This window comes from Neophocaena asiaeorientalis, unplaced genomic scaffold, assembly GCF_003031525.2.
Source record: "Neophocaena asiaeorientalis asiaeorientalis breed wild unplaced genomic scaffold, Neophocaena_asiaeorientalis_V1.1 scaffold406, whole genome shotgun sequence".
NCBI lineage: Eukaryota > Metazoa > Chordata > Mammalia > Artiodactyla > Phocoenidae > Neophocaena > Neophocaena asiaeorientalis.
Window position 1 is genome coordinate 301,180 of NW_020173381.1, and position 23,232 is coordinate 324,411.

The window sequence follows — 23,232 nt, forward strand, 5'->3', positions numbered from 1 at the left end:
TGTCCATGGGCAGATAAATGGATAAAGAAAATGTGGTATATCCGTACAATGAAATATTATTCAACCTTTAAAAGGAATGAACTCTGATACATGCTACAACAGGGATGTACCTTGAGAATATTATGCTAAGTGAAAGAAGCCCGATACAGAAAGACAAATGTTGCACAATTTCACTTATATGAGGTACCTGGAATAGGCAAATTCATAGAGACAGAATGTAGAAGTTACCAGGAGCTGGGGGGAGAGGGGGAATGGTGAATAACTGTACAACTAATTGTTTAGGGGAAGTCCGAATATGTAGACATAGACACAGAGTCAAATGGAACTGAACTTAAATTCAATATTGGCTCTGCCATTTACTAGATGTGTGACATGAGTCAAGATAACTTTTTAAAATCTCAGTTTACTCATCTGAAAAAAACAAAAACAAGAACAGGATCATAGTCACATCAAACTCACAAAGCAGTTGTGAGCATTAAATGAGATAATGCATGAAAAACACTTAGTGAAGAGCTTAGGGGAGAAGGGGAAGATGGCGGAAGAGTACGACGCGGAGACCACCTTCCTCCCCACACATACATCAGAAATACATCTACACGTGGAACAACTCCTACAGAACACCCACTGAACGCTGGCAGAAGACCTCAGACCTCCCAAAAGGCAAGAAGCTCCCCACGTACCTGGGTGGGAAGAAGAAAGGAAAAACAGAGACCAAAGAATACGGATGGGACCTGCACCAGTGGGAGGGAGCTGTGAAGGAGGAAAGGTTTCCACACACTAGGAAGCCCCTTCGCGGGCGGAGACTGCGGGTGGTGGAGGGGGAAAGCTTCAGAGCCACGGAGGAGAGCGCAGCAACAGGGGTGCGGAGGGCAAAGCGGACAGATTCCCGCACAGAGGATCGTTGCCGACCGGCATTCAGCAGCCCGAGAAGCTTGTCTGCTCCCCTGCCAGGGCGGGTGGGGGCTCGGGCTTCGGTCGGATCGCAGGGAGAGGACTGGCGGTGTGAACACAGCCTGAAGGGGTTAGTGCACCACGGCTAGCCGGGAGGGAGTCTGGGAAAATGTCTGGACCTGCTGAAGAGGCAAGAAACTTTTTCTTCCCTCTTTGTTTCCTGGTGCACGAGGGGAGGGAATTAAGAGCGCTGCTTAAAGGAGCTCCAGAGACGGGTGCGAGCCGCGGCTATCAGAGCGGACCCCAGAGACGGGCATGAGATGCTAAGGCCACTGCTGCCACCACCAAGAAGCCTGTGTGCGAGCACAGGTCATTATCCACACCTCCCTTCCGGGAAGCCTGTGCAGCCCGCCACTGCCAGGGTCCGGGGATCCAGGGACAACTTCCCTGGGAAAACGCACGGCGCGCCTCAGGCTGGTGCAACGTCACGCTGGCCGCTGCCGCCGCAGTCTCGCCCTGCACTCCGTACCCCTCCCTCCCCCCGGCCTGAGTGAGCCAGAGCCCCTGAATCAGCGGCTCCTTTAACCCCGTCCTGTCTGAGCGAAGAACAGACGCCCTCCGGTGATGTACACACAGAGACGGGGCCAAATCCAAAGCTAAACCCCAGGAGCTGTGCGAACAAAGAAGAGAGAGGGAAATTTTTCCCAGCAGCCTCATGAGCAGCGGATTAAATCCCTTTTATTCTGAGCCGTGTGGATGAAAGGCTCTTGGTGCTGCAGCCAGAAGTCACTGCTGTCCCTCTGAGGTGGGAGAGCCAACTTCAGGACACTGGTCCACAAGAGACCTTCCAGCTCCACGTAATATCAAACGGCAAAAGTCTCCCAGAGATCTCCATCTCAACACCAACACCCAGCTTCACTCAACGACCAGCAGGCTACAGTGCTGTACACCCTATGCCAAACAACTAGCAAGACAGGAACACAACCCCACCCATTAGCAGAAAGGCTGCCTAAAATCATAGTAAGTCCACAGAGATCCCAAAACACACCAACAGACGTGGACCTGCCCACCAGAAAGACAAGATCCAGCCTTATCCACCAGACACAGGCACTAGTCCCCTCCACAAGGAAGCCTACACAACACACTGAACCAACTTTAGCCACTGGGGACAGACACCAAAAACAACGGGAACTACGAACCTGCAGCCTGCAAAAAGGAAACCCCAAACACAGTAAGAAAAGCAAAATGAGAAGACAGAAAAACACACAGCAGATGAAGAAGCAAGATAAAAACCCACCAGATCTAACAAATGAAGAGGAAATATGCAGTCTACCTGAAAAAGAATTCAGAATAATGATAGTAAAGATGATACAAAATCTTGGAAATAGAATAGAGAAAATGCAAAATACATTTAACAAGGACCTAGAAGAACTAAAGAGGAAACAAACAACGATTAACAACACAATAACTGAAATTAAAAATACTCTAGAAGGGATCAATAGCAGAATAACTGAGGCAGAAAAACGGCTAAGTGACCTGGAAGATAAAATAGTGGAAATAACTACTGCACAGCAGAATAAACAAAAAAAGAATGAAAAGAACTGAGGACAGTCTCCGAGACCTCTGGGACAAATTTAAAAGAAGCAACATTCAAATTATACGGGTCCCAAAAGACGAAGAGAAAAACAAAGGGACTGAGAAAACATTTGAAGAGATTATAGTTGAAAACTTCCCTAATATGGGAAAGGAAATAGTTAATCAAGTACATGTAAAAGTAGGAGATCAGATCACTCCCTAACACCATACACAAAAATAAGCTCAAAATGGATTAAAGACCTAAATGTAAGGCCAGAAAGATGTTTAAAAAAAGTGCTTAGCACCTAATAAGTGCTTAATGATTATTAACCTTAGAACAGTTCCTGGCACATAACTCAAACTTCTGTTGAAGGAATACATGCAACTGCATATTTGCTATAATGATGAAATTGACTGAAGCCATAGTTAAGGGAGAGGGAGGAAGGCTTTGGAGGGGATGGGGGTTCAGAAGAAGATATCAGAGAGACAGCAACATGACAGGACAAAACCCAGAAAAATATTCTGACAATATGACAGTATGTATATGACAGGTTTTTACCTGTACATCAGAGCTACTTCTTGGATCTGCTCTCCCCTATCAAGAGAAACCATAATTCGTGCCTTTTCCTTTTTTTCACTTTTCATTCCATTCTTCCTCAAAAAGGGGCTGGAAATCTGGCAGTAAAGGAAAAAATTACATATGTGTATGTTTGTGCCTTAATTTTTGCCTCCTTTCATGAAAGTCTTACCATATTTTAAGCATTTAATAAATATTTCAAATCAAGTCTGGCATATTAGATTATCAATTAATATTTGTTGGATGATTGAATTTATAAGTGAGCAGTTGCTTACTATGCTCCCCTCCTTCACCCATAGGTATACTCCCTGTGACACTTCTGTCAGAGCACTGTTTTTAGTTATCTAATATTTATATCTGATTCTCTTCACAAAAAGTTTTGAAGCAGTTCTCAGTGTTATGTACCACACCAGATAAAAATAATTAGGGATTGGGAGACAATGTGATGATTCAAAACAAGAGATCAACATATGCCAGTGAGGTTCACAGTTGTTAGAGGTGGGTTGCAAAATTGATTCTGAGCTTCCTAGCAGCTATCAAAAGGAAAGTTAATTACATAATTCACATTGTCCAATGATTCAAAACACACTATTAATGGGGGTATTTCAGTCACTGAGAATAGAAATTTTCCTTTGAATTATTATTAAAGAATAATTTTTGATATAAATGCCATCAATAATTTTCCACAGTACATGAAAAACGAGTTTCATTGGTCCATTTTGTATTATAATCTTCAATGTACCTCACCACATTATGCTAAAGTAAAGATCAGTGGATGAATTCTCAAAGGGACAAAAAACGGTTTTGTCTCGGTCTGAAGCTCTGGCAATTTAGCTTCACTGAAGGGAAAAAAATATCATGTATCCAGAAGAAAAGACTGTACCACAATTAGTCTTCTAAAAATATTTATTCCTTACCATGAGGTTTAGATAAGTGAAGGCAACAGAGACTTCACGTCTATAATCTCTAAGAGGCACCACTTAATGTCTCTAATATTACCCCTGTGTCTTTAAGGACACCATTTTAGGAACGGTTTCATTTTTAGGAAAGTTCTGGAAACTTTTAGGTCACATGACTCAATAGGAAGCCATTTTATGACCTCAGCGAGAGACCATGGAGTGCCCTGAGGGATGGCGCCGCAGTTCCTCAGAAAATGATTTAACACCGACTTCAACATCAGAAGTAATGAGCCTCCGATATTCCCAAACTGCCGTTGACCATGGAGCTGAAACTGCCGGCGGTCTTGGCACCCAAACTCCTGCCGACTATGGCGCCCAAGCTGATGCCGCCATCGGCAACCAGGCTGCTGCCAGAACCCCTCTGGAAATCTTACGAGAAGGGACAGGTAAGTGGTTTTAAGATTTTTTCCGTACATTAAGGATCTATGGGAGAAACGAACTGCTAGAAATTTATTTGAACCGCGGTGCCCATTTAAGAGAAATAAAAGGAGTACGCTGTATCTCTGTCCAAAAGATGTAAAATAGTGACTTTGTTTCGAAGGGATCAGCTAGTTAGAGTAGTTTGGGTGCGGATTCTAGTTATTTAATGGGTTTGCTTGGCGGTGTAGTTTTCACCAGGCGAGGTCGCGTCACCAAGGAACAAATCGGTCCAACCTAACGGATTTGCGGAGCAACCGATTCTGCCACCCCTTTTACAGTTATCACTGTGTGCTGGTAAAACCCCCGTGGCCGACCCAAGGGTCGTCCGTGTGTAAAGGGTATTTGTTCTGAAGCCTTGCTCCGCGAGGTACTTGAGCGGCCGCAATCAGCACCCTTCGAGTCTACTGCCCAGGCACGCGGCGAGCTGGCCGCCGCCTCGAGGCCATCCGCCTATCCGCGGTGGCGGAAGTGTGGGGAGGGGTGGCGCGCGAGGCTCCTACCTGGCGCCACACAGTCCGCCCGCCGCCGGGAGCCCACTCGCTCCTTCTGGAACCACCCTGTGCAGAGAGGCCGTCCCGGCGCGAGTCGGCTTAGGGGCATGTGAGTCCGGCGGTCGGAGGGCTCAACGAGGCGCCAAGGGCTGCTCGCTGCTCTTCCCTTGCCAGCGCACCTGGGGTGGCGCGAAGGCTTAGGGCCCTTTGGCCTGGTGGGAGGTTTTCTAGGGAAATGCGATCAAAGCCTAGGGCTGCGGTCTTCCCTTGGGAGCTTAGTGCCCCTGGGATAAGGATGGAGTGGTCATTGCCTCCAAACCGCAGCTAGCAGCTATGAACTTGAGAAACTACCAATTTAGTTTTGTGCTGACTTCTGCTAATGGGAGCTTGCGGTCAGGCGCCCTCCATTTAATCATAATTCTGATTCCAATTCTAATTCTGTTGAAGTGAGATGGAGCTGGCTGGGTGGGGGCGGTGAATGGTGGAGAGAGGTCCTGTTAATTTAATTAGGTATCGAAGAGTGCTTGCTGGAAAAATGTGGATGGCTTTTCTTAAAAGAAATATGATGTAACCAGTTCATTGTATAAATGCAGATAGCAAATCTAAAAAATCATTAAAACTCATTTCTACCAAGGGTGTCTACCTTCTCTGAAATGGTTCCAGTTCTTACATTCTTTCTTTCATAAGAGAGGAGTTGCCAGAAAGGCATTGAAATGAACAAAATGCCTTAGTCTTAATTCTGCTGATAAATCTAAAAGTTACTACTGATCTGATAAAATCTTGCTTAGCAGCTAGTTCTTCAAATCTGTATTTCTGCTTCCAACCTTAAATGTTTGTTACTCTTATGTTAGGCGATGTACCCAGTCCCAAGGTTTTTTATTCAATTTATTTTATTTTAATTAACTTTCCCCCTTACCTTTACATTTAGTTTTTGTATATGTGTGTGTGTGTGTGTGTGTGTGTGTATAACTGTATGAGGCAGGAAAAGGAGAGAAATGGCTATCACAAATAATCAATCTCTTTTTCTCCCTTTCTCTTTTTCTCTCTCTCTCTCCTCCCCCCCACCCCACCCTCCCATCCTGGGTGTCTGATTTTTCACTCCTGATTTCTCTTGTGCTTTCTATGCCTTTCTGGTAGTTTCTGAAGTCAGCCTAAAGGACTGAAATCATAACTGGTGAATGATTTACCTGTAATAGGGTCTCAGACTCACTTGTATGAGGTTTTGTTTGTTTGTTTTTCCTTTTCTCTATTTTAACTGGTAGTGCTAAATATTCTTTGTCCTCCCCCCACTTTTTACAATTTTTTTAAATTGAAGTATAGTTGCTGTACAATATTATATAAGTTACAGATGTACAATATAGTGATTCACAATTTTAAAGGTTATGCTCTGTTTATTGTTATTATAAAATATTGGCTATATTCCTCGTGTTGCACAATATATCCTTGTAGCTTATTTTATTATTTTTTTTCTTGTAGCTTATTTTATACCTAATAGTTTGTACCTCTTAATCCTCTACCCCTACATTTCCCCTCCCCTTCCCTCTCTCCACTGGTAACCACTAGTTTGTTCTGTATATCTCTGAGTCTGCTTCTTTTTTGTTATATTCACTTGTGCTTTTAAAAAAGGTTCCAGTGCTTTTAAGTGAGATTCAAATTCAAAACTCAGAACTCAATTAATGGTTTACAGAGTATTAGGGGCTATACATTATCTGGAGCTTTTGATCTAACTTAAATTATAAGATTTTATAACTTGGTGTATAGCATAGTGTCCTTAGAACATAAGAAAACTTTTTCAGTTTTCATATATGTACACTGCCTTTTTCCATTTATTTATTTATGGCTGCGCTGGGTCTTTGCTGCTGCGTGCGGACCTTCTTTTTAGTTACGGCGAGCAGGGACCACTCCTTGCTGCAGCGCGAAGTCCTCTCATTATGGTGGCCTCTCCTGTTGTGGAGCACAGGCTCCAGGTGCGCGGGCTTCAGTAGTTGTGGCCCGCGGGCTCTAGAGCGCAGGCTCACTTGTTGTGGCACATGGGCTTAGTTGCTCCATGGCATGTGGGATCTTCCTGGACCAGGGCTCGAACCCACATCCTCTGCATTGGCAGGCGGATTCTTAACCACTGCACCACCAGGGAAGCCCACTTTTTTCCATTTTTGAGAAAAAATTTCCTCAGAAGTAGTGTGGGCCCTAAAACTCAAAATGCAAGCCACTACAGATACATCCCTAATAGATGGAAAATAAGATGAAAAAATGAAGATCAACTTGGAGATTATTCACTTTACAGAATGTGCATTATATATGTGTGTGTGTGTGTGTGTATGTATATATATGGATTCATCTTAGGATTCCTTCAAATGGCTCTTAGGGGTATTTCAAATAAGTGGTGGTTGTGAGGATTAAATGAAATAATAGACCTTATGCACTCAATGTAGAGCCTGGCACATGGAGTGCATGCAGTAAATGTTAGTGGTGAATAAATCAAATTAGATTTTATGTTTTTTCATTATCACCCCTTCAGAAATGAGTCTATTCCATGAAGTTAGATGTACTTATATAGATAGCCCAGCCATAAGACTGGGACTCCTAACTTTTCCCCGAGATAACTCGGAGCTGTTGATGTTGGCTTTAGAGTCATAAAAAGCTGCCTGCTCTCACACGGACTGTTTAATTCCTACCATTTTATTGATCATTAAGGTGAAATACTGAAAATTAAGCACTGTTTCCTTCAAATCATCATAGAGCATTTCTGCCAGTGGTTTTTTGGGTTGATTTTGGCCTTTGGTTGGCAGTCTTCTCTGCAGAGGTATGTAGCTTACTTGCTTTGGTAGTCACCACTGTATTGATGAGTTAATCCTTTACCGGAGAGTCTAAGAATATTAAGACTAAATCATGTGTAGCAGCTCTTACTTCATTTGTTATCATGTAATTAGTATTAACGTTGGAAAATCTGCACATATGGGAGGGGAGATAAGGTGACTTTATAGATAATCAAGTTATGTCAAATAAAGTGTTTTGAAGCTGTACACACGTCATTCCAGTGAGGGTTATCAGCAAGATATTGTATAATTTTACCAGAAGTGGTCAGTAGAGGGGGCAAGAGGAGTTTTTGGTAACTTTCTGTTGGTTTTGTTTTTGTTTTCATGAACTCAAAAACAAGAGATGAGTAGAAGCCAGGATGAACCTCCTTACGAATTTGAGAAGCAGTTTATATTGCGTCTGCCTCTGGTAAGAAACCCTTGTATCTCAGGCCAAATATCTTCAGTGCATAAGTATCAGCCCTGCTTGGATTCTGTAGCATTTCTGATTATTTAAGGTAGGCTATAAAAACCAAGAACATTTGTTTCCCAGGAGTTGTGTTCTATTTAGCAGTCCTATTCTAGCGTGTACTCTTTTAAGCAGCATTTCTTTTGTCCTGCACATGCCACCTACTGTGTGGGTTGATTTCCTGGCAAACAGGTGGGACAATGATGGATTCAGTCACTTATCACAGATGCCAACAGCCTTGCTCACTGGACAGCCAAGATAAGACTCTTCTAAAAGAGAGTTCCTTTCTGTCACCTCAAAAAGGGGCAATGGAGGGGTTAGCACTGTCTCCTCAAATTCATCATCATGCAAGGCTATTGAAGCTCATTTCAGCATTGTGTTAGGGACTCTTCCCCTATTGATACCTGTATTTAAGTATTATTTAGTCTAAGAAAGGTACATTAAGGATGGGCTTCAGAAAGGTATTTCCCTAATTAGGGTTAATTAATATAGCCAGTAAACTGCAGCTAAGCCTTCCCTTAGCAACTACAACTTGAAGGGTAACAGTGAGAAACAGGAAGGTACAGCTAGGAGAAGGCATTATCTGTAGCTACTAAAAGACAACAATGAGATTAGAGTCAACCTCATCCTGACTTGACTTACCCAGTGCACAGTATCTCATGGTACATGGCATTGTTCCTAACGTTTGGGAAGTTTAAGGTTCTATTTAAGGGAGGACTGTCTCTGACATATCTGTTCTATTACCTGCTAAGTAGACAATTCATCCTTCTGATTTTTCAATCTACCTCCTTTTTAGGAACATGCTTCTACTGCCAGGAAGATAATACGGTCTGGAAGTGCTGCCATGAAGGATAAACTGAAAATTGACTTATTGTGTAAGTAGTTAATATCCATTCACCATACATTGAACAGTAATTTATTAAGTGATTGCTATGTGTCAGGCACAATACTAGATACCAAGGCTGTGGCAAAGAATAGAATGTGGTCTCTGTCTTGATGGACTCAAAGAGAAGCTTCAGTCACTTCCATCTCTTCCTTTTAAGAGGAAAGGAAGTAGAACTTAAACAACTTGAGGTAATTATCATGGTGTGTATAAGGAAGAACTTGGAGGTCAACTGTGGGATTTGCATACTGCTGATTGTCTCCTATATGAAACTTGTGATTTCTGACTGTCCAGGGGAATGACAGGTGGATGTACTATTCTTTGTTTACAAAAGTGACATATCTTTATCTCTTTTAAATAATATTTATTAAAGTTTTAAATACAGAGAAGTATATGAAGAATAAAATTTTAAATGGCCCATAATCCCACCACTCTGGTAGCCCTTACTGACACTTTTAAAAAAATGAATACAAATGCATGGCTAGAAAATTCAAATAAAACAGAAAGGTTCAAAAGGAGAAGTGAAACTATCCTTCACAGTGCCTCAACCTCAATGCCAAGGATAACTAATATTGGCCTTTTCTCCTTGTGTTTCCTTATAGACAAAACTTTTATGCATAATACCAACGTATAAATAATCTCTATATATTTTTAAAGATAATTTACACAAAAAGGATCATGTCAAACATAGTTCTGCATCTTTCTTTTTTCACTTAATATTAGAAGATTACACTTGAATCCTTTTGTATCAAGAGACGTTCATGTTTGAGACATCTGGGCAGGATTCAGAGTTGTCAGTATATAGCTGACTCTTTCTCTCTCTCTCTCTCTCTCTCTCTCTGCCTATTGTGTAGAATTTTATCTTTGTGAAACTAACTAGAGATTATAACTTAAGACTTATTAGTACTATTCTAGAATCAACCCTCCCCTTACCCAACCCTTTGAAAACACCCATGTACAATGACATGATCGAATGCTCCTAATGGTGTCCAAACGAATGGGTTTAAATGAATGGAGTTGGCCTTTCAAGATGAGAATGAAACAGTTACCACTTCATTCACTTTAGTTCACAACCATGACCAAGAAACTCAGCTACTTTTGATGGAATGACATAAACTAGAAAAAAAGAGCTCCATATACTCTGCCTTCTTTGCTGTGGGAAGTTACTAATTGTGTACACAATTCTGGCATTGTGAGAAATAGTAAGTTTCAATGAAAGACTCCTCTGTCCCCCATAAGTCTTCATTATTCAAACCCCAGGAGTCTTGAGAGTACATTGGGAAGATGTCAGCTTTAATCTTTTCTACTTCTGTTCAGCTGATGGACGTCATGCAGTTGTTGGGGTTGAAGATGTCTCACTATCTGCTAAGCTGGTTGATTTGCCTCGTGTTGTTGAAAGCCTGAAAACTCTGGATAAAGCAACTTTTTATAAAACGGCAGATATTTCCCAGGTATGGACAAGTTTTCTTAATCTACTCGCCGACACATCCTTCAAGGATTTACTTTCTCCCTCCTTTTCTTTCTTTCAATTCTCTTTTCACCTGCTTGTCATTTCTAATTTCCAGCTCAATTGCACAGGGAATACAATGTCATGTTCTGGTTTGGTGTTTGATCCATCACTTTTCACTACATTATTTTATCCAAATAGCTTTTAGAGCCTCCTGTTTGCCATTTATAGTGCCTTTCATTATTTGAAAAATATGAGCATCTGGGATCTTCGTCTGAAATTCCTGTTAAAGCAGTGTGCTGTTAACTCTGGAGGTTTACATTGGTTCTTATTCATCATCTCTACTGTTGATTTTTTGTTTCCTTTCTAAATCAAAATGCTAAGATATATCTTGTTTTCAACACATTCCTTCCACAGTGGTAAGCACTGGAGCTAAAAAAGACAACAACAAACTCAGAGTCCATATGCTGTGCTGCCGAGATAGAGAGAGAATGCATATGAGTGTATGTAATACTTGGTTTTCTGGAAATGCCAAGTAGCATTCTCCTTACTTTTGTGCTCCAGGATTTCTGGTGGTAAGAATGATCATTATCCATTACTAACCCAAGATTTGTGGCCACAGTCAACTTCTTTGTCTTTGTTAAATGCAGATGCTTGTGTGCACTGCTGATGGTGGTGTCCACTCTCATCCTGAAGGACTGGTTACCTCTACTGATCTTAAAGCAATCAGGAAAAGTAAAAAGGAGAGACAGAAAAAACATATCTGGAAGCATGGCAGTAAGTCATCAGTCCCTTGCTCATTCTGGCTAACTACATTTATCTGCTGGATCCTAATTACTTGTGAGCCAGGGATCTGTTACCACACTTAGGTATTTGGTTCAGTAGGCATCCAGACACTCTTAAAGGAACGAGTCGTGTCATGAGCCAGTGGCTTAGAGCATAACCTTATCAAATTCAGACAGATATGTGACTACCATCAGTCATATATACATTTCACCATGTTGAATTTATTTTAGTTACTCCACCACTTAGGAATGTCAAAAAGAGAAGCTTCTGCAAAACAACAAAAGAGGTTAGTGGCATGCTATTTCTGTGTCTACTGGTTGGATTGGAAGAGGATTATGAATGGGGGGGAAGGGAGACAGTCAGTTGGGTATTCATTTGTTCAGTCATTTATATGTCCAATAAACATTTGCTGAGTATGAGCAACATGCCAGGCACTGTGTGCTAACAATTGGAAACAGGTAAAGAACAAAAACAGACTTGACCCTTGAAGTTATAGGGTAGTCACTTAGGGATCTAGATGTGTCATGAGCTTGAAACTTCTGCTAACGCTTTTAAAAGTTTCCAACTGCAAAATCTTGTTTTAAAGTGAACACATCCAGAACCTGAGAATTGGGAATTGTGGTTGTATTTCTAACCTTAACTCAGACTTGTAGAACCCTGGGCAAACTATAGGAGTACTATACCTTGGCTTCTTTTTTAATTAAATTTTTTATTTTGAAATAATTGTAGATTTACATGCAGTTGTAAGCAATAGAAAAGAGATACTGTGTACCCTTTACCCAGTTCTTCCCATTGTAACATTTGCAAAACTATAGTACAGTATCACAAATAGGAAACTGACATTATTACTATTCACTAATCTTATTCACATTGCTCCAGTTTTACTTTCTCCTGTGTATGTGTGTGCATGTGTTTAGTTCTATGCAATTTTATCCCATGTGTATGTTGGTGTATCCACCCACGCAGTCAAGATACTGAACAGTATTGTCACCACCAGGATCCCTCATCTTGCCCTTTTAAAGCCACACCCATCTCCTCCTCACCCCAAACCACCAGGCTCTAACCTCTGCTAATCACTAATATGTTCTCCATCTCTATAATTTTGTCATTTCGAGAATGTCGTATAAATGGAATCATACAAAGTATAACAGTTGAGACTGGCTTTTTTTTTTTTCACTCAGATTACTTCCCTTAAGGTCCATGTGGATTGTTGCATGTATCAATAGTTCCTTCCTTTTTATTGCTGAGTGGTATGCCGTGTTATGAATGTACCACAGTTTGCTTAATTGTTCACTCATAGAAGTACATCTTGGCTGTTTCCATTTTTTGACTATTATAAATAAAGCTGCCAGCAGGTTTTTGTGTGAACATAAGTATTCATTTCTTTGGCATAAATGCCCAGGAGTGCAATTACTGGGTATGTGGCATGTTTAGTTTTATAAGAAACTACCCATAGTGTTTTCCAAGTGGCTGCACCATTTTACATTTGCCCCAGAAATGTATGTGTGATCCAATTTCTTTACATTTTCACCAGCATTAGGTGTTGTCAGTATTTTTTATTTTAGCCATTCTGATAGATGTGTAGTGATCTCATTGTGGTATTAATTTGCATTTCCCTGATGGCTAAAGATGTTGAGCATCTTCTCATGTGCTTGTTTGCTATCTATATGTCCAGTTCAGTGAAGTGTCTGTTCATGCCTTTTGCCCATTTTCTAAATGGATTGCTTTTATTGTTGAGTTTTGAGAGTTCTTTTTTATATTCCAAATACTAGTTTTCAGATACGTGGTTTGCAAACATTTTCTCCCAGTCTGTAACTTGTCTTTTTATGTTCTTCACTGGGTCTTTCAAAGAGCAAAAGTTTTTTTGTTTGATGAAGTCCAATTTATTGATTTCTCCTTTTAAGGATCATGTTTTTCATGTCAAGTATAAGAACTGTTTGCCTAGCCCAGATTCTGAAGATTTCTCCTATCTTTTTTAAGTTTTATGTTTAATTTAAGTCTACAATCCATTTTTGAGTTAATTTTTGTAAAAGGTTTGAGGGTTAGTTCAAGGTTGTTCTTTTTTTTTCCCCTTTGCATGTCCAATTGTTCCAGCACCATTTGTTAAAAAGGCTACCCTTTGTCCGTTGTATTGCTTCTGCACCTTTGTAAAAACTAAGTTGGGCATATTTGTGTGAGATTTTTTTCTGGGTTCCATTAATCTGTGTTGATCACCAATTCCACAGTGTAGCTTTGTAATAAGCCTTGAAATCAGGAAGACTGATCTCACTTTTCTTTATTCAAGATTGTTGTAGCCATTCTAGAGTCTGTAACTTTCCATATACATTTTAGAGTAAGTTTGTCTATGTCTATAGAAAACCTTGTTGGAATTTTGATAGGAATTGCATTGAACCTATAGATCAATAGCTTTACTATGTTTAATCTATGAGCATGGTTGCTTTGGTTTTATACTGTCAGTCAACAGCATTCATTGAGTGCCTACTAAATATAAAACTACATTAAGGGCTTCCCTGGTGGCGCAGTGGTTGAGAGTCCGCCTGCCGATGCAGGGGACATGGGTTCGTGCCCCGGTCCGGGAAGATCCCACATGCCGCGGAGCAGCTGGGCCCGTGAGCCATGGCCACTGAGCCTGTGCGTCCGGAACCTGTGCTCCACAACGGGAGAGGCCACAACAGTGAGAGGCCCGCGTACCGCAAAGAAAAAAAAAAAAACTACATTAAGAATGGTTCTAGAACTCTTTAAGCTTTAGTAAAGTACAACAATTATAATATAACTTCATTGTTCATTGTGTTTTATTTCATAGGTCACTGATATCAAACAAACTGAAGAAGTCAGCTTTCCTGAGGTAGACAAATCGTAATATAACTATTGTTAACCTATGCTGTGTTTTATTTCACAGCTCTTTTATTTCAAACAAATCAAAAAAATCATAAAGATTGCTTTCAAGCCTTCCTTCTCACCTGTAACCCCCACTCCCATTCACATACACTGAATTTGATTCACTGAAAAATGAATTCATTGTTCAATGTCTGACAACTCTAAAAGCAAAAGATACAATTTGATCAGTGACCCTGTGTATTTTAATCTGCTTCTTTTCTGTGATATTTATTTTTAAAAACCATTTCTTGGAAGCCAGGGTTCACTCTTACCAGCAGTTGTTTGTAATTAGTTATTCCCCCTCAAAGTTCGAATCTCTATTTGTGGCATGATGAATTGGTTGCTGTGGAGATAATTGTCTAAAACTGGATTTAAGGGAGAATATGTGGCTAAGACCCAGTTTTTATAGGAAACTGTCTAATAATAAAGATGTGGAGAAGTGGAATCTGGGATTTTGGATCTTTAAACCAAATTACTTCCAAGTAACAAAAAAATTATAGTTCTTTGCCAGTGTGGGTCAGCGCAAATACTTAACAACTGAGGCTTAAGGGTCATGCCTCTGAGGAGGTCTTTAATATAGAGTTGCAGATTGAAAAGATTAAATGTCTCAAGTAATTCGATTGGGAAAAAATAAGCTTACTGTACAAAAATATAGACCCTGATCAAAGTTTCCTTCATAAATAGCACTGTTTAAAGTAGAAATTTGATTGGATGTATCTTAAAGAGGCCTAATTATTTGAATTCATTTGTATGTAGGAAGAGGACATTTCTGCAGAACACAGGGTGTTAAGTGATGTTACTGGTATTCCTTCTTCTCCAACTTTGGTTCAGCACGTTGAACCTCCTGATGTGGAAAAGGAAGTGAAAAGACTGCTGCAATCAGATGCTGAAGCTATCAGTGTCCGTATCCTTTTATACTAAATATTTTCTGTGTAGTCTGTTCCACCCAGAATGCACTTGGTGACAAGCTCTCATTTCTGATATTGTGTGCTGATGTTAATGTACAGAACTTATGATTTTTGGAAATGTTACTTTCTAGCTAGGAACAGTACATTCATGTAATAGAAATTATTTACTTGCGTAATTCAGTATAAGGCACTTTTCTATACTAGGAATCCAGATACCAATGGCCTGAAGTTGGACTAAATTAAATAGCACTTTCAGCCAGAGAGCCTCTTCCCTTTCAAGTTTGCCTTCTGCTTTCTGCTTTTTCCTTGACTGCCTCTCCTTTCAGGATGGGAGGTCATTGCCGAAGGTGAAACCAAGGAAATAGAAAGTCAAGGCTTCATTCCAGGCTTTGAGATAGCCTCAGAAATGAGTGGCTGTAAGCAGCGTCATACCTCACCAGGTGCATTAATAAAGGCAAAGTAGGAGCTTCAGAGAGGGCAGGTGTTGACTGTAGGACCATTCTCCGTAAACTCAGGCCAATCACAGAAAAAGGGTGCCTTTGCCCTTCTCTCCTCGTATTGGTCCCACAAGTTTAGGGGTTTTAGATTGGGGTTCTAATATCGCATCCATCTCTGCTATTCTAAATTCCTGTGGGCCCTTGGATTCTCTGAATATTTTGATCATTGAATACATGAATGAATGTTACAGTGTTTTGCCTTTCCTGTCCTTGTTTTATAAAGGGAATAATCTTCCTGTGAGAAAAATTATTTTTAAAATTCATTGGTTGCCCAGTAAACTTGAGGAGGAGTATAATTGCAGCTGGAGTGGGAATTATTTGAAAAGCTTCAGATGGTTTCACCTTTCTTTTGCTTAAAACCCATAGAATATGGTGTGTTTCGGGAGATGGTCAATGACTCTAGCAGTAACAGTGAAGTTGAGGGTGATAAGGAGGAAGATGAAGAGGGAGAGGATGACTATGATGATGCGGATAAAGACAAGGAAGAGGAAGAAGATTATTATGAAATGTATATGGAAAGGGAGCTACAGGACAAGTTCACTGAATCTGGCCAGTATGAGGCAAAGGAGGGAACCAGCTCAATGGGTAAGTTAGGGAAAAACAAAGGGGTGGGACAGAGTGGGTGGCAGTACTAAAGACTGACTCTAAACACGTGTTAGTTGCAAAGTTAAGTTTGAGAAATTATTGCTCAGATGTGTAGTGGAGTTTTAGTTGATTTGGATCTTGGTCCACTAGTTTAGGCCATGTTTAGATACATGAAGTTTTTGTCTATCTCTGTTAGTCATGAAAATTCAGAAGCAGACTCATTACGTGGAGAAAAAGCTCCAAGAGATTCAGTGCAAAGCACAAAGACAGGAGAAGCTCATTATGAAAGTGGAAAACCTAAAGCTCAAGGTAAATTCTTGTTGGCTGGTATAAATATATCCTGATATCTTACTTTCAAAATCCCATCTTTCCACTCATGTCATCTCTGTGCAGCATTCTGGCTCATTCATGAACCTGAACAACCTCTTAGATACCCCTAATAAAAGATAGCCCTATTTCCTTTTACCTGAGTAATTTTGATCATCTTACATAAGCATTTTTGGGAGGGGACCAGGAGACTTGAGTTAATAATTGCCAATATTGAACATTTAACTATGTGAAAGGCATGTACAGAGCTAAGCATTTTACGTGTATTATCTCATTTCATCCTGACATCCCTGAAATATAGGTGCTGTCACTATTCCCATTTTATAGATAAGAAATTGAAATTCAAAGAGATTAAGTAACTTGCCAAGGACCACAGTAAGTGGTAGGGCATAGATTGAACCCTGTTGCTCTGTACCAAAACGTATTCATTACAATGAAAGAGAAACTAAATTAATTAAAAATTTTTATGATGCCTGCTTGAACAAAAATTAATATGCTTTATTTTTATTAATATGCATTAATACATATTTTATTAATACACATATCAGCAAAAGGAAAATGTATGTTAGGCCATGTTTTTTTTTATAGTGAGGGAAATTCTGAAGCATCTGGAGAATTCCTTGCCAGATTTCTTTCTCTATAGAGCTGTTGTCATCAAAGGGGCGCAACTTGACACAGAACTATACTTATTTAGAGAGTTGTCCTTCAGAATAACCAAGTTAGATAATAGATGTGGACATACTTTGAAAGATACAGATATATGGTATTATGATTGTTGTGTGCAGTAGTAGTTAAGAATGGTAATATTCTGCCCTAGTGCAGGGGAATGAAGGAGTCAGCACCAGATTCCAGGCCAGCTCTTTAAGTAGGTCACCACAGTCAAAGGATTTGTGCTAAACTAGAGAAAGGTAACATGAAGGCATTCTAACTCTTTGTTTTAGGGCAAGAAACAAAAGTGCCATGTAGGGTGTATAAAATCAAATCGAATGGCCCTGCAGTTGGAGAGTGTAGTTTTTATACTCTAAATCCTTTTTAAAATGTGTTTTTATTGAAGTAGAGTTGATATACAATGTTGTGCCAATCTCTGCTGTACAAAGTGACTCAGTTATACACATAGAGACATTCTTTTCCTAATTCCTTTTTTAAAAGTACTCTTTTGTTACGACTGACAGTTTTCTTACTTATCAAATTATTTGCCAAACTCTTTGTCTCTCTTGGTTCTCTTTTCCTTTGAGACTCGGCATTCATCTTTTATATAATTCGTTTTCCAGAGTCATTTACAGTCTGTGCTGGAGCAGCTTAAGCTACAGGAAAAACAAAAAAATGAGCAGGTGAGAAGTGTGTTTTCACATCAACCAGAAAACATTTGATGCAAAGAACCCCACCCCCCCAATCTCATTTTTGGCTGTTCTTTTCACAGGAATAGTAGTGGCCAAATCTTCTAAATGAGGGTAGCATGTTGGAACAAAGTCTTTGTGAAAATTTGTTCATTCAGCAGATATTGAATGTCTATTAAGTGGAAAGCACTGGATGTACACACAGTGTTGAATAAGACACATACAATACTTTTCCTCATGGAGCTAACAGTCTAGCAGGGAAGATCAACAGCAAATAAATTATCATACAAATATAAAGGTGCAAATCATAAAGAAGGGCTGTGAAGGAGAAAGAGTCAGTAGTGCTATCTGAATAGAGTCTTGAATTAAATTGGGGAGATCATAATCAGCCTTTCTGAGGAAGTGATACTTAAGAGACCTGAAGGAAAAGTCCAGGCAAAAAGTGTATGAAGAGCTTCTTGGGTGGAGTGTATGCCAGGTCCCACATTGGAAAAGAGCTTGGCCTCTTTGAGGACCTCTGCAGTATTTAAAGCGAGGAAGAGAGTGACTTAACGTAAGGTTGGAGAAGTAGGCAGAGGCCATATTGTATGGTTCCCTTGCAGTCCATGATAAGGAGGATGGGTTTTAGTCTTAAGTGCAATGGGGAGCCCTTGGAGAGTTTTAAGCAGGAGAGTCACATTTAATTTAGAAGTTTTAAAGATCACTTTATTATCTGGAGAATGGATTGTGGGAGGGCAGGACTAGAAGCAAGGAGGCCAGTTAGGAGGCTGTGGGGTCGTCTAATAAAAGGTGATGGTAACTTGAAATAAGGAGGTGGCAATGGAGATGGAAAGAATAAATATTTTTTCTTTTTTATTGAAATGTTAATTTACAGTGTTGTGTTAGTTTCAGGTGTACAGCAAAGTGGTTCAGTTATACATATATGTATGTGTGTGTGTGTGTGTGTGTGTGTGTGTGTTCTTTTTCAAATTCTTTTCCATTATAGGTTACTACAAGATATTGAGTATACTTCCCTGTGCTATACAGTTGGTCCATGTTGTTTATTTTTTTATCTATTTTATATATAGTAGTGTGTATATGTTAATCCCAAACTCCTAATTTATCTCCCCTCCCCCCTCCTGCTGTCCCCTTTGGTAACCATAAGTTTGTTTTCTACGTCTGTGAGTCTATTTCTGTTTTGTAAATAAGTTCATTTGTGTCATATTTTTAGATTCCATATGTAAGTGATGTCATGATATTTGTTTTTCTCTGACTTACTGCACTTAATATGATAATCTCTAGGTCCATCCATGTTGCTGCAAATGGCATTATTTCATTTGGCAAGAATATATATATATATATTTAACTGCAATAAAAATGTGTTATAACAGCTTTATTGGGATATAATTCATATACCATACAATTCACCCATTTAAATTGTACAATTCAATGGCTTTTAGTGTATTCACAGAATTGTGCAACCATCACCACAATCAATTTTACATTTTTATCACCCAAAAAAGAAACCTGTACCCATTAGCAGTCATTTCCCGTTTCTTCTGACCCTCCCACTCACCACCCCCCCACACCCAGTTCTAGGCAACCACTAATCTACTTTCTACTAGCCTACTTTGCCTATTCTGGTTATTTCATATAAAAAGGAAACATATGTCCATGCCTCTCTCTCGCTTTGTCACAGCTCACCCTTCCCCCTCCCCATATCCTCAAGTCCGTTCTCTAGTAGGTCTGTGGCTTTATTCCTGTCTTACCCCTAGGTTCTTCATGACATTTTTTTTCTTAAATTCCATATATATGTGTTAGCATACGGTATTTGTAGCCTTATGTTTGTTAATGTATATATGTCCAGGCCTCTCTCTCGCCGTGTCACAGCTCACCCTTCCCCCTCCCCATATCCTCAAGTCCGTTAGAAAAGAAAAGAAATACAGTGATGCTGAAGAAAAAAAAAAAAAGGAAACATATACTACAAGGTCTGTTGTGTCTGGCTTCTTTCACTTGGCATAATGTTTTCAAGGTTAACCCATGTTGTGGAATGTATCAGTACTTTATTCCACTTCGTGGCTGAATAATATTCCATTGTACAGATATACAACATTTTGTTTATCCATTCATCCATCAGTTGACATTTGGGTTGTTTCCACTTTTTGGTTACCATGAATAATGCTGTTGTGAACATTTATATATGAGAGAATGTATTTTAAAGGTAGAATTGATGGGAATTGGGCCAATTACTGAGTGTTGAAGGGGAAAAGAGCATTAAGGATGTATGCCAGATTTCTAACTTGAAAGACTATCATTTAAAGCCACAAGAGAGTGAGCAGAATGAAAAGAAAAGAGGGCAGTGTGGGATAAGTGAGGGTCAAGTAGCTGTATAGAAATGTATGCCGGTTCCAGCCCTATAATGTTGAGGGTAGAGTAACAGTTTTAAAGAGACTGGAGGTCGTATTTTGAGGATGGACTTAGCATGGAGCTTTTTTGGTGGTGGTGGGGGGGCCCACGCCACGCATCTTGCAGGAACCCGCACCTTCAGCAGTGAAAGTGCGGAGTCCTAACCACTGGACCGCCAGGGAATTCCCGAGCATAGAGCTCTTAAGGTAGTGATGCCATCCCCCATGCTCATCCCCATACAAACAAGGCCAGGAGAATTCTTATGTTCTGTATATTCCCTTCCCCTCAGCACATCACTCATCCAAGTACTGCTTATAAACAGCCATGTGAACAGTTAATGCCAGGATTGCTTTAGCACCCACTAAACATCTTTGTTTTCCTACATGTAAGTAGTTAGTACTGGGGAGTGCTATTTTCAACACAGAACTACAGTTGTAAACTTTATTCACTCAGAACCCTTTATGTTAGCTCATTTATTCAACATAGATTTATTGGGCACCTACTTAAAGCTGGGTTCCACAGGGAACTACAAAATGCTTATGACACAGTCTCTGCCTCCAGTTGGGGAGAAATACATGAGAGGGATAGGAATTTAAAGGAATGAGAGCTCATTTTTGTCCATGGAGATTAGGGGAAGCTTCATGGAGAGATGGTGTTTGGGGCCTTAAGAGGTGGGTAAGGTTCTAATAAAGAGATAGAGAAATGAAGGCATTCTGTATAGAAAGTAGCATTCACAATGGCTCAGAGGTGGTGATGCCAGGCTTAAGAGTTTAGATTTTTGGTGTAGGTCATTATAAGCCCTAAAAGCTTTTTCACCTGGGGAGTAACTCAGGAAATTTTCTCTGCCAGCAGTATATAGGAGAAATTGGAGGGGGGAAAGACTAGAGGAAGATGCAAGTGATAGAAGGAATCAGAACTTAAAAATTGATTGGATTTCCAGGACAAAAAGGGAACAAGGAGCCTGGGTGACTGGAAAATGATGAGCCACTAACAGGATTGAAGGCAACTTGAAGAGGATTCTTGGGGGGTGGAGGATGGAGAAGATGATGAGTTGAGTTGGAAGCACTTTTTAAAATGGGAGATTGGAGAGTTGCCTCATGCATAGAAATGATCATTGAGGCTGTGGGGATAGATGAGTTAGCCAGGTTGACTGTTCAGCAAGAAGTCTGAACCTAAGGAAAAACCTCCCTTTAGGAGGTGGTGGGAGGAGAAAGTGCCCGTAAAGGAGAAAGAACTGGAGAAGTCAGTGGTGGTAATCATGGTCAGCATCTGAGTGAAAAGATGCTCTCAATTACTACAGCTAGCAATTATAGCAGTTTGGTAGCTCATGTCCAGCACAGGATCATTTTGTAATGCTCCATTCCTGTCATTCCACAAAATGAAAATCCACACTGGTATGGGGCGAGCTAAATTGAATAATACTCAAAAACAATCTTTGTATCAAAGACAGTATACCTGAGTGTTATTGGTCACTTTGCCATTTCAAGTAAATAAAAAAAAATAAATCTTACATCACAAAATGTTCAGGGCTTCTGACTTTAAAAGCATCAGGGTAAGTAGAACGTCATCAGACTTGTTATTGGTTAGGACTCTGAGCCAGTTTTCAAGGGTCTCATAACATGGCAGGAAGCAGCAGCCACGACTCTGTTTAAGACACGGTGCGTTCAGTGGGGCAAGAGGCTATCACAACTGCCTTATCTTTTGAGTCTTAGACTATGGCTACAGTGATCCCATCTCCTTTGCCCCTACAGTGAGCTGTGACCTCTGTACACTCTTCCCAGAAGTACAAATTCTTAACAGCAAGCATATTTAATTTCTTTAGTATATTCAATTTTGAAGCTTCCTTTTATAAGATTGGCATGATAAAGGACAGCATCATTGTTTGTGTTCTTGACTGTGGCACTGTTCTTTGGAACATTGTAAGACTAAGATAACCTTATAAATGCCAAATTACAGTCTTTCTTTTTGGTTTACATAAGTAAATTCTAGATCAAGTAATGGAACTTAAGATTTCAGATGAATTTTTCATGTTTTTCTGCCTCTCCCTACAGCTCATTTATCTACGGAAAAGACTGAACTATTTTCTGAAGAAGTGAGAAGAGCCTTCAGCCTGGCACACAAACCTTGGCTTCACCATCCAGACTGAAGACCTAGATGAAATTGTACCTGTTTCTTCCCCTTTCATTGCCTTATGTTGCATCATTTGTATTTGTTTCTCTGAACGTTTTTTTTTTTTTTTTGCTAGTTATATTCAAAGTTTGTAGCCATGTAGGAAGGGACAAAGTATTAAAAAGTAGTAGACCTGAAGACCCAACTTAACTATGGGACTTTGCTTCTCTTTATCAGTTTGAGAATTAACTTAAATTGTTTCTCTTTTATGGTGTCCCAGATGATTCAGCCATGCTTGCCAAAGGCAGACAGTCTAACCGGAAGGCTATACAGCTGGTTTGCATAGATTTTTAGCTTTTTCTTCTTCTGTTTGTTTCAAATATTTCCTAAAACATAGAGTCAAACCATTTCTACCAAGGGCTAGGACCTGCCACAGTGAATAAGTGCCTATCTGGCAGCAGTTGATACTAGGTTGTATCCTGTCTCTGTTCAGGCATTAAAGGCTGCTTTCCGGCTCAGGGACGATTTCTTGCTGCTGCTATCTTTGTTCTGTTAATGGTTTTAGGATTGTGTCTGGTTGTTATTTGGCAGCTATGGCACTAGTTAGAACAGAGATGATATTCTGAGCTGTTATCCTTATTCTGAGCGTCTTCTTCCTAACCCCCATCAGAAAAGGTTAGGAAAAAAACCAGATACCTGTGGGAGCTCCCTGGTTGCCTAGTGGTTAGGATTCCAGGCTTTCACTGCCATGGCCTGGGTTCAACCCCTTGTCTGGGAACTCCCATAAGCCTCTTTGAAAAAAAAAAAAAAAAAACCGAACAAAAAACAGATACTTGTATTGCCTGTGAAAACTTCCTTAAAAACCCTGGGCCAGTTTGGTGATTTTCAGCTATGTTAAGATTTTATAGTCTGTA

At 40.1% G+C, this 23,232-nt stretch overlaps 1 protein-coding gene across 1 annotated transcript; it reads left to right on the forward strand.

Annotated features, from left to right (window-relative positions):
* The first annotated feature begins 4,156 nt into the window (after positions 1–4,156).
* Positions 4,157–22,305, forward strand: TAF7L (TATA-box binding protein associated factor 7 like). Its single transcript, XM_024746522.1, has 13 exons — positions 4,157–4,388; positions 8,071–8,138; positions 8,974–9,052; positions 10,378–10,511; positions 11,158–11,284; positions 11,524–11,579; positions 14,097–14,138; positions 15,002–15,074; positions 15,405–15,518; positions 15,942–16,160; positions 16,357–16,469; positions 17,759–17,818; positions 22,261–22,305. Exons 1-13 carry the CDS (start codon positions 4,157–4,159, stop codon positions 22,303–22,305), a joined length of 1,362 nt encoding a protein of 453 aa, XP_024602290.1.
* The last annotated feature ends 927 nt before the right edge of the window (positions 22,306–23,232 follow it).